The following is a 19230-nucleotide window of genomic DNA, read 5'->3' on the forward strand; positions in this document are numbered from 1 at the left end:
GTCATATGTACATAACTTACAGCTGAAAAACACGGAAATACTATTGTAACTTTCTGTACATGATATGAACAAGAATACTTACCATGAGATGGTCATTAATCACCATCAACTCAATGTATTTGGTCTCCTCTTCCACACTGCGCTGCTCACGAGGGGCCTAGAAGCACACAGACCAGTCCATGAGCTTAAAGACACATCATGAATAACACATGAAGGCAGACAGATTCCCTTGCGGATATTGCAGATGACAGTAAAAATATCTTCAAATGACAAATTTGTGCCTAAAACGTCACAGACCAACCTATAGACAGGGGATTAGAAAGTAGATTCACAGAACCAAGGTGTCCTAATGCTATTCTGTATCCTGGCCATGTCCCTTAGAACCAAAGTCTCCTAACGCTATGTCCTTTAGAACCAAAGGCTCCAAACGCTATGTCCCTTAGAACCAAAGTCTCCTAACGCTATGTCCCTTAGAACCAAAGGGTCCAATCGCTATGTCCCTTAGAACCAAAGTGTCCTAACGCTATGTCCTTCAGAACCAAAGTCTCCTAACGCTATGTCCCTTAGAACCCTGAGAACCAAAGTCTCCTAACGCTATGTCCCTTAGAACCCTGAGAACCAAAGTGTCCTAATGCTATGTCCCTTAGAACCAAAGGGTCCTAATGCTTTGTCCCTGAGAACCAAAGTGTCCTAACGCTATGTCCCTGAGAACCAAAGTGTCCTAAAGCTATGTCCTTCAGAACCAAAGTGCCTTAACGCTATGTCCCTTAGATTCTAAGGGACATAGCGTTAGGTAACTTTGGTTCTACGGCTGAGAACCAAGGTGCCCTAACGCTATGTCCCTTAGAACCCTGAGAACCAAAGTCTCCTAACGTTATATCCCTTAGAACCAAAGTCTCCTAACGCTATGTCCCTTAGAACCAAAGTGTCCTAACGCTATGTCCCTTAGAACCAAGGTGTCCTAATGCTTTGTCCCTGAGAACCAAAGTGTCCTAAAGCAATGTCCCTGAGAATCTAAGTCTCCTAACGCTCCCCCTGTAGTCTGGCTATGCCCCTTAGAACCAAAGCCTTCACTCAAGTTGTCGATATTTGATGTCCCTCCCTATGCAAGTGTTTCTTTGGGAGGTGGCAGAGGTGAAGCTAGCCTCCGTGGTTTTTAGAGCACTCAATTAACAGTGCGCATAAAGGCGGGAAAGAGAATAATTAACTTTGAGGCAAATAGCATGCACACCATAATTATACTTCATCCTTATCTTCCCTGTCTCTTTATTCAAGACACACACACACACACACACACACACACACACACACTCATACAGGAATAACGCACTCTCTCACTCTCACACACACGCGCACGCACGCACGCACGCACGCACGCACGCACACACACACACACACACACACACACACACACACACACACACACACACACACACACACACACACACACACACACACACACACACACACACACACACACACACTTGTTGCTATACCTGTCTCTTCCTTCTTCTTTGTCCAGTCCTGGACCCTGGAAACGGAGGACTGGGAAAGGGGGGCTCTGGAAGATCACCTAGAAAACAAGGGACAATATTTGATATATTTTAATGTATAATAATCTGCTGACCTTTATTATTTTCTATTTTATTTTATTTGGATGTTTTTAGTTATTTTCCACAATATATTTATTAGTAGCCTAGGTATTATTCATTTGGTTTGGTTAATTAATAGTATTGTTTTTATTTATCTAAATACCTTGCTTATTGAGCATCCTATTGGGAAGGGTTCACTGACTAATGGCAAAACTCGCTGTGGATAAAGCTAAGTTACCTAATGCATTAGGTAACGTATACTTATTGTTTCCCATCTCACCATTGAGGAGATCAACCAGTCCCTCCTGTCCAGCAGATTTGTAGATCAAGTGGATTTGTACATCTCCCTTAAAAGAAACATAAATATGTAGAAGCAACCATTCATTAATAATGTACAGTCGTACACGTGGAAACAATAATTATCCTAATCACATTTTACTGACAAAAATATGTTCAACACCCCCGCGCCTGCGCACATGGCAGGCCAGCGCTCCACCGTCCACATCCCGTGTGTCGCTGCGGGTCTCTGCGGGCTACGGAGGCTTCGTTCGTTTCTTCGCTCATGAAAAACGAGCAAAAATGAATCCAGGTTCTTGCTAAAGTAATTTGAATCGTTGAAACGCAAAGGTAATGTATCTTCTAAGTATTTGTGTGACTTGTGTGGTGATCACTCGGTCAGGGCGTCAGTGTATTAACTTGAGTTCGCACATCATCAGGTTGGGCTAGTCAACGTTAGCATTAGCTTGTTGTACCACAACAGCCCGACCTGAGACTTCAACAAGATCACTATGTTGGGTGAATAAAGCATTTGGATCACAGAGGCTTTGGTAATGATCGATTGCTAATCTCAGGAAATGTGGAGACCCGACATTACGTCTGCTCTGTTGCTGTGCGGACAGGAAGTGTCTGAACATTATCAGAATCAGAGTTACTTTGATTACATCTTATTGTGCATAAAAGTACAATTATTAGGCTTCGTTCCTCAACAGCCACATAGCAGCAACAATACAAGATAGAGTAAATAAAGATAAGTAAAAATTAAAACATGTAAAAAATAGGTAGAAGCATAGATCACAATAATAAATAATAATAAAGTTAGTAATAATAAGAGAAACTAAGACGGTGGTAATAAGATATAATAAGTACTGAGGTGTAGTGTAAAGTATACACACTCAAACCCCAGAGTTACTGGATCGATGTACATGGTTGACAGGAGCGACACCGTCTCCATTGTGGTAATGGCCGAAGATTTCACCCCTTCGGGTTGGTAAATCAATAGTATTGTTTGTGTGTGCAGCGTAATGTACTTTAGTTTAGACCATTGAGTTGTGTCATGGCCAAACATAGTGGTTCTTTCTCCTGGATCCCCCATAAAGGAAGAGCATTGTTCCCGTTGGAGAGTAGATAGTGGGTCAACTATGCTTCAGTGACTATACTGATAGGGGTGCTGCCCATAGCCAGGTCAGTGTGTGGCAGAGTTGGCCAACTTCAGTTAATGAGAGCATTTCAAGAAACCTGTTGGGTGTCGTATGGGAAGGTTGGGTTACTGTTTACTAAATTACTTTAAAAAATATTTTTTATTTAGCTGTAATGTTTAATCTGCTCCCCTTTTTGGAACGTGAATATTGGTTTAAAAATGTTTCTCACACATTTTCTACTTCAGAAGGATATTTCTTTGGATTGGTAATCTGTCGTATTTCGCACCGGTGTTCTCTTGTTCTAACTATAACTTCTCTCATTGTGCCTCTCTCCTCCACATGAACAACAGTGATTTGCGGTGACCTAATCGCCTGTCTGAGTTGACCATGTCGTGCCGGGACATCCATGCCACCAATGCCTTCTCCTTCATCCTGGCCTTGGTGTCAGTGGTTGGGATGGCCATCGCGGCCCTAATCCCTCAGTGGCGCGTCACCAGGCTTGTCACCTTCAACCGCAACGCCAAGAATGTCAGTGTGTACGACGGACTGTGGGCCAAGTGTGTGAAGCAGGACGGCTACTCGGGCTGTTACTTCTATGACTCAGAGGTATGGAGAAACACCTCCCTTAAAACCTCAAATCTCAAAGCTGTGTAATAGTTAACAAGTCCTTTCCGCATGCTCGGTTCGATCCTCAATATCCCCAAACGACCTGAAGCATTCTTGACCAAGATGCAGAACCCCTACCTGCTCCTCAATGACATGTATCCGAATTCCATGTTCACTCTCTTTGGACTGACTGGCTGCTAGTTGTAATTTAAATATAGGACATTGAGCAGACGATTTTATCCAAAGCGACTTGCATAAGTACATTTGTCAGAGGAAAGTGAAACAATATACCGTGAGGTAAGTTACAGTAAGGATGTTCATAGAACCAAGTGCAAATCACTTACAATCGTTAGGTTAACCCATTCCCTGTATACAGCAAAGATAGCTTGGGTAACGTGCTACACAACTAAGCACTATAACTAAGTACGACATACAATGAGTGCGTACATTAAGTGCCAGGAACGTACAACAGACAATAAGTAGGAGGGCTGGGACAGGGTGGCTATGCATAGGCTAGGTGAACTCTGAACAGGTGAGTCTTTTGCAGAAGCTGGTGAGCGACAGCGGTCCGGACATCTGCATAGTGGTCCGGACAGTACTGAGCGGTGTGTCCTGTGTGTTTTCAAGTGGTACTCTAAGGTGGACCAGCTGGACCTGAGGCTCCTGCAGTTCGGCCTGCCCATGGGCCTGCTGTTCGGCACCATGGCCCTGCTGCTGAGTATGGGCGGGCTCTGCAAGACCTGCTGCTGCTCGGACAAGCCGGAGCCGGACATCAAGACGGCCCGCTGCTTGGTCAACAGCCCCGGCTGCCACCTGGTGGCTGGGCTGTTCCTCTTCCTGGGCGGAGCCGTCGCCATGGCGCCCTCGGTGTGGTTCCTGTTCCGCACCAAGGAGATGAACCGGCGCTACGAGAACATCTTCACCGACGGCTTTGCCGTGTACGTCGCCATCGGCTGCTCCGGCGGACTGATGCTGGCCTCCCTGATGATGTTCATGTGGTACTGCATGTGTAAGAAGCTGCCCTCGCCCTTCTGGCTGCCGCTGCCGTCGGTGCCCAACTCCCTCTCACTTCAGGCCCTCACCGCAAACGGCTACCCCCCCTCGCCCGTCTACGGCCCCCAGGCATTCCCCCCTCACACCTACATGCCTGCCGTCATGGACGGCCAGCCGTACGCACCAGGGTCGCAGGGCTACGCGCAGGGGGTGGCGGTCCCTGGCCCTGTCCCGCCCCAGGTCTACATGACCCAGATGTCTGCCCCAGACGCTTATGGGTCCGAGGTGGGCGGCGCCCAGGCCTACAGCTACGCCCCCGCACAGAGCTATGCGGCGTCTCAGAGCTACGCCCCCTCCCAGGGCTACGCCCCCTCCCAGGGCTACGCCCCCTCTCAGGGCTACGCCCCCTCCAGCCACGCAGGCCAGCGGTACTCCTCACGCTCCAGGATGTCCGCCATAGAGATTGACATTCCTGTTCTGTCACACTAAAAAAATAAACATTGAAGAAGACATGCTGCCACTCCAATTGTATATAGAAATTCAATGTTGATGCATTATGGATGGGAGCTGAAGAGCTGTGTAAAAGCTTCCACCAAGTGATGAAGGTCATTGTGTCCCCGGGACGGAGCCCGGTCTCAGGCTGGGGTACCATTTGAAGGAAGGCGCAGCTTGGGTCTTGTACAGGTTAGGGTCATAGGTCCACTAGCTCTAACAGTGGCCTTTTCTTTTACTTTTGTAAAACCTTTTTTATTTTTTATGATGTTTATACAGTAACTGTCATTTTTGTACTTTCTATTGCGCCTGTAGCACTACTGTAACTTTTTCCCCCTTAAAATGGCCAAGTGAAGAACGACTTTCCTGAGTGACTTCTGAAGGATGACCTGCTCATATCATTGTCTTGATCATGTCTAAAATAACATTTTAGTTTTACTCACAATGTACTAAAGATGCGGATGTGGATTTGATGGATCACTATATGTTGTTGACTGTGGAGTTATTGTTTTCTTTCTAGTATAACATAGCAAAGAATGCACATACCAACACTAAAGCGGTGCCTTATGTTAGGATCCCTGTGTAAGACTTGTATCAGTTACATGTCATTGTTTCCTATTAATGCCATTACGGTGGTCAAAAATCACTAATAGAAAGCCATACCAGCAATTGGTTTATGTCTTTGCTAACAAATCTGCTGTTCTTTCATACCGATAACTAATGTCTTGATTAATTAAAGTCAATTGAATTGTCTGAAGATTAATAACTTTTTTGACTGCGCCACACGATACTGAACTGTTGAGGGTGAATGAGTTCAGCTGGTCAGCTTCACTTTTACATTGATTCTGAAAGAGAAAACTTTTCAAACCATTTGATTATCGGGGAACTGGCCCCAATGCTTCTAACAGGTTGACACAAACCCCTGGCACTAGACGTTCAATCATCCCCTGATGGTGATCTGATATAAAACCATCTGAAGGGATCTGTTGATAGAACAAAGGTTTATTTTCATATTGCACTGACAAACCGTTTGGACAGTGAAGCCAACTCTTCTTTCTCCAGTGTAGTTTGCAGGCTTTGCGTGTCTTTCATAGCAGTAGCATTAAGAAAGGGTCTGCCAATTATTTGAGACAGCAGTAGGCTGTTTCAAATAATTAGCTGTATTCATTCTGATTATATGGACTATATTACAACTTTTATCTTTATTTTTAGGGTACGCACTTGGCATCACAACCAAAAACACTGAAGAGTTGCAAAACCTTTCTGTTTCCGAAAGCTGCCTTTGATCCAAACAACCAGTCTCTCCATCTCTCCAGTGTTTTTTTCTGAGATTCAGGGTTTGGCTGAACAAGTTAAAATAACTGAATACCTAATGCGTTGTGTGCTGTTAGATCCATAGTCTCAGTCTCCTGTAGTAATATAATATATCACTTTATAAAACATTAACAGGCAATCTTTTTTTATAGTTTTGGATGGATTTCAAATAGAATAAACTGCTTTTTAAGGTACTTGGAGGGTAATAATTAAATAAGTGATATATTCCCTACAATATTAACATAGGAACCTTTTCAAATATGAGAACAAACACTACTTATTAAATGGACTTCCAGTGATGTTCATCCATGTCTTTCTCCATTTGTATGCACGCACAACATGAACAACCCAACACATACACATTCACGGGTTTGAAGATCCTAACCCAGATGGCTCTAAGCATGTCTCAGTACAAAGGAAGGGGGCGGGGACTCTGTTGCCATGGGAGATGGTTCGTCAGATGCACAGACGGCCAACTCATGAAATTAAAATTGGGAGGTGTAGTGCCGCTTTCATTTTGCGTTTCTCTTCTCCTCCATCTCTCCCTGGCCTCTGCGTCTCCCTCCCTCTTACTTCATCCGTCTGCATGAATGAGTCAGGCTTTGTTTTGGTGGCTGAGGACCACAGGGAACCCCCCGTCTCTACCCAGCCAATTAAGCCTCCCCTTTTCCCCCCATCCCCCCTCTTCCCCTCCTTACCCCCGCTGTCAAACCCAGGAAAAGAAAGCCCCTCCCCAACCACTTGCCCCCTTGTCACCAAACCACATCCCGCTTCCAGAGCCCTCCGCGATGGAGAGCCAAGCCCCCGTTCCGCTTCTCGTGTAGGCCATCTCAACCCTCTGCCCTCCCTCCCCCTCCATCACTCCCCCCACATCAACCCCCATCCCCCACAACGCCTGCCGTCTCAACCCTATGACCTCCCGCCCCCTCCGTCACTCCGTCCACCTCCACCTCCACCCCCACCACGCCTGCCAGTGCACTCATCTCCGCCTTGATGGACCACAACTGACCAGACGCCAGCCTCTGGGCTTGTGCTGCATGTGCGCACACAAACGCTCACACACACACACCTACCAACATACACACACACCTACCAACACCTACCAACACCTACCAACACACACACACACACACACACCCACACACACACACACGCACACACACACACGCACACACACACACGCACACACACACACACACACACACACACGCACACACACACACACACACACACAGCAGGAAAGCCCACAGAGAATGGGAGGTGTTGTATGTTGTCAATCAAATGCTAGTCTTTGCTAGATGGAGAGCTAATGTTAGGCTGGGAGGAGGGGGAGGGGGGAGTCAGCCGGGTGAGGGAACCTGCTGGGGGCAGGCAGGTTGCGGTGGGTGGCGGGACTAGAGACAGAGGGAAACATATGGTGTACTCTGCATAATGCAAGTCAGCATCATGCAGCATCACTCTTGCTGTAACTGCTGCACCTAGACACACACAGGCCCAGCCTTGGTATGCTCACGCACAGGTGACGAGCGCCCGGTTGGCGCCGACGGGTGGGCGCCCGGTTGGCCACCACGACACCACCAGGATGACATCCCTGCAGCAGGCAACCCAAGCAAAGCTAACTCGAGAACTACAAGTCAAAGAACTACAAGTACTCTCTTCTCTTAAGATAGACGTGTCCGATTGAATCACTCTGATTTGCACATCGACAAAAAGTGTTTGCTAAGTGCGTTTTGTTAAGTGTTCACTTTTATTATAAAACGTCCTTTAACTGCATCTAAAGCATGATGAAAGCATGTTTTGAGAGAGACATGCTAATGTTGACAACTTTCTGTCCGTCCCGGTGGAAGCAGTGCAGATGAATCGTCCATATGGCCCACAGGAGTGAGGCCCCCCACTCCGTCTCCCGCCCGTTTTGCTCTCTCTTTGTCTCGAACATGCACTCAATATATCATGGGCCTGGAGCATCACACCTTCTAGAGACTGAAGGGCAGGTGTATGCTGTGTTGTTAGACCAGTGTGCACAATGAGTTATCTGTTTTTCCCTCAGCAAACATTGGCTGGATAGAGATCGCACTTGAGGAGTACACTTCAAAAACTATTTTCTTTTTGGCAATAGTATGAGAGTGTAAATACATGAGTGAGTGAGTGAGTGAGTGAGTGAGTGAGTGAGTGAGTGAGTGAGTGAGTGAGTGAGTGAGTGAGTGAGAGTATTTGATGCTTTATTGAAAGAATTCTGTGTGTCTGTTTGAGATATCTCCTTGGATAAACTGCAAAACAACCAGCCTGTCAATTAAGGAGAGAGTCAGAGCTTTGGGGGGTGTGTGTGTGTGTGTGTGTGTGTGTGTGTGTGTGTGTGTGTGTGTGTGTGTGTGTGTGTGTGTGTGTGTGTGTGTGTGTGTGTGTGTGTGTGTGTGTGTGTGTGTGTGTGTGTGTGTGTGTTGAAGGGAGTAGAGAGAAAGAGGATCAGGATGGACTATCAGGTCTTAGCAGGTCAGTACCGTCACTCTGACAGGCCCAAGTGGGCCCTGAGAGAGAGAAGATGTCGCTGCGTTGTCACTGAGCCAGGATTCTCCCATCTAACAAACCAAGCCACACATGCCTCTGGTGCCTGACCACACAGTCATATACTAGTCTGCTTCCCCAAGGTACACAACCATGATTTGAGAATGATGCTCAGCATAGCATCTGCTCCAATTTAATCAATTACTTCAGCCCATGCTTTTCTGTGGTATAGTGTCTGTCTGTCTGTCTGTCTGTCTGTCTGTCTGTCTGTCTGTCTGTCTGTCTGTCTGTCTGTCTGTCTGTCTGTCTGTCTGTCTGTCTGTCTGTCTGTCTGTCTGTCTGTCTGTCTGTCTGTCTGTCTGTCTGTCTGTCTGTCTGTCTGTCTGTCTGTCTGTCTGTCTGTCTGTCTGTCTGTCTGTCTGTCTGTCCGTCCGTCCGTCATGATTAAACAATTCTGTCTCTCAATCCCTTTGATAATCAAACCCAGGCTCTCAGTAGAGCAGCAGAAACAGTGGAGGATGGGGTTGTGGGGCTTGGGCCAAACAACATATCCAGTCCCTTCTCAGAGTCACCCTTTAATACTGTCTTGTCTTCATGCCAAATTAAACATCCAAAACCCAACCCAGAATAAAACGATTGTAAACCCGGAGAACATATATATATACCCTGCATTATAGAAAAATAATTGATTAGACAGTATGCTACCATCCAGGGTGCTGTTAATATCGAATGGCTAATGGCTTCACTTAGAAGAGACATTACAGCCAATGTGCTCTACCTCCTCCTGCTCCTCCTGAGTCACCATTCATCTGCTCCTCCTCCAGTTGCTCTCACATGTCCTCCATCCCTCCCCCTGCCCCCACCCTGCCGTTAACACCATCACCTCATGTATCTGCTCCTCATCTCCCCCCCCCCCCCCCATGCCCCCACCCTTCCGTTAACACCGTCACATCCATGTATCTGCCCCCCCCTCTCCTCCCCCCCTGCCCCCACCCTCCCGTTAACACCATCACCTCCATGTATCTGCCCCCCGTCTCCTCAATCCCTCCCCCTGCCCCCACCCTCCCGTTAACACCATCACCTCCATGTATCTGCCCCCCGTCTCCTCAATCCCTCCCCCTGCCCCCAACCACCCGTTACCACCGTCAACTCATGTATCGGTTCTTCACATCTCCTTCCATCCCGCTGCTCTGGTGGCTCTGTGCTCCAATCCTGCTGTTAACAGGACGGCATGTAACGTGTGCGTGCACACGTACACATACACACAAACACAAAGACACACACTCAGACCCCTCTCCCATCCGTCATTCTCATGGTACCTCCTTGACGTTTTAATGAGAGCGTAGATAAGAGCCTGCACACATGCAGGTGACACTCTCATCCTCTCGCTCTCTCTCTCTCTCTCTCTCTCTCTCTCTCTCTCTCTCTCTCTCTCTCTCTCTCTCTCTCTCTCTCTCTCTCTCTCTCTCTCTCTCTCTCTCTCTCTCTCTCTCTCTCTCTCTCTCTCTCTCTCTCTCTCTCTCATGTGCAATGCATCCATTCATCTCTCCCTCGTATGTCCTCTAAATTAATCTCGGCATCAGGTCTCTTTGCTCCACGAGTGGAAAGAAAAAACACCTGAGTGTAAACAAGCGGTGATGTTTACGTTGACTGGGTTGGTTTGAACAACACCTCGGTACCTCCCCTCTGTGAGCACTGCTTCCGCTCTGGCAGAGTGCCACCGCCGGGACTTCACACGTGAACCGTTGGGGTGCGACAGAGTGAGGGGCAAACACAGATGGATGGAGCGACCAGGAGTCCAAAATAGGACTACTAAGAGGGTTTCCAGTGGTGTGTGTGTGTTGGGGGGGAGAGAGAATGTATTATGGTACGGCCTTTGAGCTGAGTTCAAGAGTACTTACACTGGTGCTGCTCTGTCCTCCGGGCTCAATCATGTAGGTGTGATTCCCATCAAAGAACATACCACTGGAGAGAGAGAGAGAGCGAGAGAGAGAGAGAGAGAGAGAGAGAGAGAGAGAGAGAGAGAGAGAGAGAGAGAGAGAGAGAGAGAGAGAGAGAGAGAGAGAGAGAGAGAGAAGAAGTAGGAGGGTTCAGATGTCATTATTATACCCATTGTGTATTACATTATGTTACATTATATTATTTTTTCTGCTACAAATGATAATATTTATTTGTTATTTTTTGTTTCAGATCTACCACCAGCCTACTTGACAATAGACTTTGTAGGAAGGAAAGGTCAACTAATGAAACCGCTGAGAATTGAACTATAGAACACAACTTAAAGGTCATGCAGGGATTTAAGTGTCCAAAACTGATGATACCTGCAGTGGCTCCCTTCAAAGGATCTGTTGGTATGAATGTTTGTGTATTGACAGAATATACAGATAATATATAATTGATTCTAATACAATAACATTCAGAAAACCAACCAATAAAGTTGGATATAATCAGAGACACCAACACATTTAAAGAATGAAAAATGTCTAAAAAGACACAAAAGGCAACAAATATCCCCGAGGTCAGTCTATCTCTGCCATCTACCAATCACTCTTAAACCTTGGAGATCAGTACCTCGTTCAACCTTACACTGAAGGTCTGTGGTCTTCATGCCTGCCAAAGTTTGTGTTTGTGTGTGTGTGTGTGTGTGTGTGTGTGTGTGTGTGTGTGTGTGTGTGTGTGTGTGTGTGTGTGTGTGTGTGTGTGTGTGTGTGTGTGTGTGTGTGTGTGTGTGTGTGTGTGTGTGTGTAAATAAGTAGGTAAGTACAATTTATTTATAAGACACATTTTCACTGGCCAAAGTGCCGTGCATGGTGCAAAAAAGGCATAAGAACAAATACCACATACATGGACAGTACATGAAAAACATAAAAAATAACAGCATATCATAAAAGGGGAGGAAAGGCAAGGGTGAAGAGGTGTGTTTTGAGCCTAGATTAAAAAATGGTGACGGAATGAGCGTCTCTAATTTAAGGCAGCAGTTTGTTTCAAAGGCGGGGGCAGCCACAGTAAACGCTCTGTCGCCCCTCTGTTTTAATCTAGTGCGTGGAATGTGCAGGAGACCCATGCTACATTATCTGGGAGCTGAGTGGTGATGGATGAGCTCTGTAATGTAGGGCAGGGCCAGACCATTTAGGGCTTTAAAAACCTTAAATAGGGTTTTTAAAAGAATTCTGTGCTGGATGGGCAACCAGTGGAGGGATGTTAGGATGGGGGTTACATGATCCCGCTTTCTGGATCCAGTCTGCAGCCTTGCTGAGGAGTTCTGGAACAGCTCCGAGAGAGGAGTGATTGAGGGAGTCCTAGGTAAAGGGAGTTGCAGTAATCCAGCCGTGATGTGATGAGTGCGTGGATTACTTTTTCCACATTGTGAAATGATAAATGGGGTTTCATTTTAGCAATGACTCGGAGCTGGTAAAAACTGCTCTTGACTACAGCAGAAATTTGCTTGTCAAAGCAAAAATTTGAGTCAAAGATGACACCAAGGTTTCTGGCGTGGGGTTTGACGTAGGGGGAGAGAATGCCTAGGTTGGCCGTGCGAGGGGCTTTCGATTTGGAAGGGCCAAAAATAATGACTTCCGTTTTGTCATTGTTAAGTTGGAGGAAGTTACTTCCCTTCCAAACTTTTACCTCCTCAAGGCAGTCAAGGAGGGTCTGGAGCGAGGCCGCAGATCTGAGAGGAAGATATAATTGCGAGTCATCAGCATAAAAGTGAAATGAGATGTTATGCTTTCTGATTATATTACCGAGAGGGAGCATGTATAGGCAGAAGAGGATTGGGCCTAAAATGGACCCCTGGGTCCAGTTTTCCTCAGAGGGTGAGGAGAACTGTCTGAAAGATCAATTGATAAGATAAGAGGAAAACCATTGAAGAGCTGTACTACTGATACCAACCCACTGCTCTAGGCGCCACAAGAGGGTGTTGTGGTAGACAGTGTCAAAGGCGGCACTGAGGTCTAATAAGATCAAAATGGCATTTTCTCCAGAGTCTAGAGTGAGGAGCAGGTCATTTGTTACTTTCAGCAAGGCTGTCTGAGGGCTGTGACGTGATTTAAAACCTTATTGGAAGGGCTCCAAAATCTCGGCATGGTGTGTGTGTGTGTGTGTGTGTGTGTGTGTGTGTGTGTGTGTGTGTGTGTGTGTGTGTGTGTGTGTGTGTGTGTGTGTGTGTGTGTGTGTGTGTGTGTGTGTGTGTGTGTGTGTGTGTGTTGCATTGCCAATTAACTTAATCTGAAGGATTTTGCTCCAGTCAAACATTCAGGCCCTGAGGGCAAATACCACACCACCCACTCACCCATCCATCCACACACACACACACACACACACACACACACACACACACACACACACACACACACACACACACACACACACACACACACACACACACACACACACACACACACACACACACACACATGTTTACATTATGTTTTGACCTCCTTGCCATTCGCCAGGGAATATGCACTTGGCAAACAGGTAGTACTTTTTATAAATGTAAATGCTTGAATATTCTGTATCGTATCACACTGATAACTACCCTTACAGGCAGTTTAGGTTATTTTTCCGATATGATGGATTGGCCTCCATACGCCCTGATATACATTTACTACTTGAGTACAATATAGCTTCTAAGGCTGTTAATATTTCATTGGGAATGGATGGAAAGAAGGAAGGATGGGTAGGGTGTGTGTATTTGTGTGTGTGTGTGTGTGTGTGTGTGTGTGTGTGTGTGTGTGTGTGTGTGTGTGTGTGTGTGTGTGTGTGTGTGTGTGTGTGTGTGTGTGTGTGTGTGTGTGTGTGTGTGTGTGTGTGTGTGTGGCTATAACAGGAAGTATATGATGCCTGACTCAGCATTATAGAAATACTGGAATAAAAACACTCTACACCTTCCTCAACACACTCCATCTCTCTCTCTCTCTCTCTCCATCTCTCTCTCCATCTCTCTCTCTCTCTCTCTCTCTCTCTCTCTCTCTCTCTCTCTCTCTCTCTCTCTCTCTCTCTCTCTCTCTCTCTCTCTCTCTCTCTCTCTCTATATAATGTCTGACTAATGTCTGGTGATTTTTCCATGCCCAAACACTATTGCATTAAGACTTACGACATTCATCTCTCGTCATACCAGTGTGTAGCCATGCAGGATGTATCCTACTACCTTAGCAGAGTATGTATCTTACTCACATAGACACACACACACACACACACACACACACACACACACACACACACACACACACACACACACACACACACACACACACACACACACACACACACACATTGTAGATAGGCCTTGTTTCTGACCCATCTCTCTGAGCGAGAGTGGCTTCTTTGGAGCACAAACTAAAAATACTAAAGGGAGAAACAGCAACATCCCACAGGAAAACACTTCAGAGAGGGAGTGTGCGTTTGCGTAGGACGGGTGCGCGTTAGAGAGAGAGAGGGAGCCAAGTGTGACTGTGTGCCTTGATTCAACCTATAGGAAGCAGAAGAAGGATCTCCATATCTGTCCATTATAGAGAGACAACATGAGTGCTTCAGTTTTGAGGACAGCTCTTAGAGCAGTGCTGGCGTGTTGGAGTGATGACCTAGTATAATACATAGAGGGAAGGCTGGCTAAAACTAATTATACTGGCCCTAATGGCTAAATGGAAGATAGGTTCAGGAGTGAGACGTGGGGAGAAAGAAGATCTGGTGGAAACAAAAGCACACTCACAAACACACTGACGAGCAGGGACTCATGGAGGCTCACCTTTACACAGACAGACTAATGTGCAAGCCCACTAACCCTAACCCTATCCACACTCAAACAAAGACACACAAACATCCAAACTCACTAATGCACGGGCCAAAGTGCATGCATGCACACAAACACGCACACAAATAAACTAACGCTTACCCCCCCCCCCACACACACACACACACACACACACACACACACACACACACACACACACACACACACACACACACACACACACACACACACACACACACACACACACACACACACACAGGTATAGACTTACTGGAGTCCATGGCAGGTAGAGAGGGCCACGAAGGAGTCTGGAACGTTGCGGACCTTCCCCTGGTAGTAGCAATGCTCCCCGCCCTGCAGACACAAGCGCCAGTAGAGCAGGTTAACGAGACATCTACCAAAGACATCATACAAAGCTACCCACAGCCTCTTTAGCACCGCTCAATGAGAAGTCAATGGGTCCAGAGAGCAGAGCAATGAATAGTTTTCTGTATAGTCTGTATATCTATTTTGTCTTTGGCATTACACTGTTTAAAACACAACATAGCGCAAGTCATGCAGAGTTAAACATCCACATCCAAATTTTTTTCCTCAAATTCAGTTGAATCATGTCCCTGAATGGGTGTTGTTTGTCAACAGGCTGCGTCTCAATGTTTCTCTGTCTATCTCTCTCGGGTTTCGTATGTGAGTGTGCACACACACACACACACACACACACACACACACACACACACACACACACACACACACACACACACACACACACACACACACACACACACACACACACACACACACTTATGAACACATACACACAACTATGAATACACCTACATACACACGCAATGATGAAAAGGCAGACAGAGTGAGTATAGATGTGCATGATGTTTAAGTGTCTGAGTGCTCATCCAGATCCATCTCCCTGCAGGCTAACAGCCATTAGCCAGGAAGCTATCCTCCCCACGGGACGCCTGCTCTTATCATCTGATCACTGGATCCATTTCTACCTCTACACACTGCCCACCAGACCTCCAGACTACACTGCAGTACACTACACTACACTAACAGTACACTACACTACACTACACTACACTACACTATGCCATGAATGCACTACAATACAATACAATACAATACTGCACTACACTAATACAACACTACACTAACACAACACTACACTAAACTACACTGCACTACACTACAATACAATGCAGTACTACACTACACTACACTACACTACACTACACTACACTACACCACAGTAATGCTGGGGAGATGATGCAAAGACTGTAGACAGACAGAGTGAAAGGCAAAAAGACAATTACACAGACACACAGACTGTCAGACAGAAAGACACACGTGCAGAGAAATAGGCGGAAAGTCAGGAAGTTAGAGGGCACACACACAAACACACAGACACGCGCACACACATACAAACACAAACACATTCAGACTAAGACATAGACAGACTTTAATTAGACAGACAGTCCCAGACACAGAGACAGAGAAGAGGAAGGTCAGAGGGCTCTATAGGATGTTACATATAGCTTCATGTTATATTAGCTACAAACACTGAGCAGGACAGCCTAGAGTGTGAAGACTAGAGGCTTAGAACTCAGTCAGGTAGAAGAGCCAGAGTGGCTACACCCAGTGAAGAACCAGAGTGGGTGAGTGAGAGCGAGGGCTATTTATAAGTGATGCTGTGCTCTACTATTCAAGTGTCTCTCATCTCTCGTCCTGTCTACCAAAACATTCTGCTCCACTTCTCGTTGAGGTAAGGAAACATAAAAAAATGTGCGCTTGTGTGTGTCAGTGTGTGTCAATGTGTGTCAATGTGTGTCTGTGTGTCCGTTTGTCTGTCTGTTTGTGTGTGTGTGTGTGTGTGTGTGTGTGTGTGTGTGTGTGTGTGTGTGTGTGTGTGTGTGTGTGTGTGTGTGTGTGTGTGTGTGTGTGTGTGTGTGTGTGTGTGTGTGTGTGTGTCTGTCTGTCTGTCTGTCTGTCTGTCTGTCTGTCTGTCTGTCTGTCTGTCTGTCTGTCTGTCTGTCTGTGTGTGTCAGTGCGTGTGTATGTGGGCATGATGTGAGTTCTATCAGGCCCATTTGAGCATATGGCTGTATCTAAAAACGCCTGGGTTCTCGGAGTAATTAATCATCAAAAACAATCTGGTAGCAAAACCCTGAAGTATAATTTAAAGTTGAGGTCAGACGCTAAGTAAATAAAGTAGGGCAGTCTGGTCGCCTGCAGTGTCCGTGTGACTTCCTTAGTGCAAACAAGGCCATACTTTTGCATGTTAGCGTGTTCATGCAGAAATAAGGATTATAATCTGAAATCACATCATCTGAGCATATTGTTTAGAAGCATTTTTTGTCCTAGTTGTTAAAATGCTATTAAAATTATACAGCCATCAACAAATTAAATGATCTGATCATCTGACTAAAAAATAACGTCTGGGTCTGTAGCAGGCCTGTAAAAAACCCTTCCAATCACTTTATTCATCCTGGTTTAATGATGGGATGGCCCACCTGTCTGTCTGTCTACCTACCGACAGACAGACAAACAGGTCCTCAACAAGGCTACGCAGGCCTACTGCTAAAGCTAGCGAGCTGGCTAGCTGGTAATTTGTTTTCCTGGCTTTGGAGGGAGGCCTGAAGGAAGAGGTGGGATGTTTTCGGTTGGACACTTCAAAGTCTAGTTTAGTCTGAGTGCTCTCTCCAAAGTGCCTACTCCAGCTTTAATCATGGACAATAGTGTGATTGAGTTCCATTCATTTGGGTTGTTAATTGAGCAACATTATTTTAACATTAAATATTCAATGTTGATGTCGTGCTCAATAGAATTACAAATATAGTGTATTCTAGTTACATCTAGTGTATCAGTCCTGTAAAGAGAGGCCATGACATTCCTAACAGTCACACGCATACTACACATTACTCTGCATATTATATATATATATATATATATATATATATATATATATATATATATATATATATAATAATGAGAGACTCCATGAATCATAAGGCCTAAAAAATATTCTATTTTGTGGCTAATCCTCTCAGATGAGCGAATCCTTTAATCCCATCACTAATCTGGCCAATGAAACATGTGACCTCTGACACGGCTCCAAGTCCTGGGATTTTATATGAATCGTATTCAAATTCAATGAAAGTAAAAAAAATGAACATGCAAATGTGGATCAAGTTCAATCTAATTTGTTCTAAAGGGGAAATCGTTTTGCGGGCAGGGTTTTACCTTAAATTCACAAGTGATGCAAATGACCACATGAAAACCACAACATCTGCGGCCGACAGTAAGGAAGAACAACAGGACAGCAGAAAACTATAATAAAACTGTCCACCAGCTCGTTGTCATCAACTTTTATAACAGTTCGCTTGGGGCTGGGGATGAAATAAAATATGATGTGTTTAGTTTTTGACACGTTTGAATGGAGGGAAGACTGGTCCCACCAAAAGCCATTGAGATCCACCTCTGGCAAGATCCTGACGCTCTTCAAGACCGCTTCAATCACTGAATCAACTGTTACTGTGAGTCTATTATCTTATTAGTAGCAGACGACATTGACTTGTATCCCCGATGTAAAGGGAGGGGGAGAGACAACAACCTTTTGGAGAACCAGTGGTTGAGATGAGCTGATTTTAGTGGACACCATTTAGTCTTACACACATATCAGTCAAAAAGTCCGCTGTTCAGCAGACTATGTTCAAATCCAGTTAAAAATGACGGAGAAGTTTCTCTTGGAGCAAGAGTGGCTGAATAGGATCAAATGCAGAGGAAAGATGGATGGAAGATGGATGGAAGATGGATGAACAGTCAGGTGTGAGCCTGAGGGCCTTGGAGTAATGTAAGGGTGGAATGCTGCACACCTCTGCCAACACATTATATAAGTTACAAGGGATTTAGTCACGTCTCCACCTGTATTAAGACTTCCTTCTGATGAGCTTTTCAAATGACTTGATGACTAGTGATGTAAGAGATCATTGAAACACTAGGGGGTTTACTGCTGGCTACTGGTAACAGTGTGGAGGTCTATCTAAGGAACTTTCTGCAACCCAACAGATTGTATACATCTATGATTTATAAAAGGATATCATTATTTTAAATTATTCTGCAGGAATCTCTCTCTAGATGATGGGTCAGAAACATATTGCCACCCTCCAGAATCAGTGTCAGGCATGGGAAGTGACAGGGGGAGACCTCTTATGGTCAATGCACCTTAGTGTCTTTGTAATTTAGACTTTACGGCGCTCTACTCACGCTTCATAAGAATAGAATATATATTTATAGAAAAATATCGACGGGTATTGAATTGCCTTCCTGCAGAGTGTGGACGCCCTGCGGTGTCCTGATGGTGATTTAACCTCGTCATGCAGTACTCACCCAATGAACCAGATCTGCTCCTTCAGCAAACCTGCCATTCCTGACAGATAGCACTTTTTTCTGCCTGAAAGCTTACCTTTAGATATGCTTCTACCACATAGACAATAACGGGGTCGCCCTTTCACTTACTGTGGCACAACCCAAACATCCACTGGGTCCAAAG

The 19230-nt window shown here is 45.6% G+C and overlaps 2 protein-coding genes across 4 annotated transcripts in view; one reads left to right on the forward strand and one right to left on the reverse strand.

Annotated features, from left to right (window-relative positions):
- Window positions 1-19230, reverse strand: part of adam22 (ADAM metallopeptidase domain 22) — a 61325-nt gene that overhangs the window by 26429 nt on the left and 15666 nt on the right. For all 3 annotated transcript variants that reach the window (XM_030369758.1, XM_030369757.1, XM_030369756.1), the window contains exons 5-9: window positions 14941-15023; window positions 10819-10882; window positions 1873-1939; window positions 1497-1573; window positions 83-157 (exon numbers count right to left, since the gene is read on the reverse strand). In XM_030369758.1, coding sequence (XP_030225618.1) covers window positions 83-157; window positions 1497-1573; window positions 1873-1939; window positions 10819-10882; window positions 14941-15023 — 366 coding nt within the window. The remainder of the gene's footprint in view (window positions 1-82; window positions 158-1496; window positions 1574-1872; window positions 1940-10818; window positions 10883-14940; window positions 15024-19230) is intronic.
- On the forward strand, window positions 1924-5858 carry cldn12 (claudin 12). Its single transcript, XM_030369763.1, has 3 exons — window positions 1924-2219; window positions 3361-3616; window positions 4244-5858. Exons 2-3 carry the CDS (start codon window positions 3398-3400, stop codon window positions 5096-5098), a joined length of 1074 nt encoding a protein of 357 aa, XP_030225623.1. The 5' UTR covers window positions 1924-2219; window positions 3361-3397; the 3' UTR covers window positions 5099-5858.

This window comes from Gadus morhua, chromosome 11, assembly GCF_902167405.1.
Source record: "Gadus morhua chromosome 11, gadMor3.0, whole genome shotgun sequence".
NCBI lineage: Eukaryota > Metazoa > Chordata > Actinopteri > Gadiformes > Gadidae > Gadus > Gadus morhua.

Bases quoted from the DNA above. Each gene is read 5' to 3' on its own strand.
- cldn12 (XM_030369763.1), top strand. From the start codon at position 3,398: ATGTCGTGCCGGGACATCCATGCCACCAATGCCTTCTCCTTCATCCTG. The intron at 3,617-4,243 runs GTATGGAGAAAC...TGTGTTTTCAAG, and splicing joins GTTACTTCTATGACTCAGAG to TGGTACTCTAAGGTGGACCA.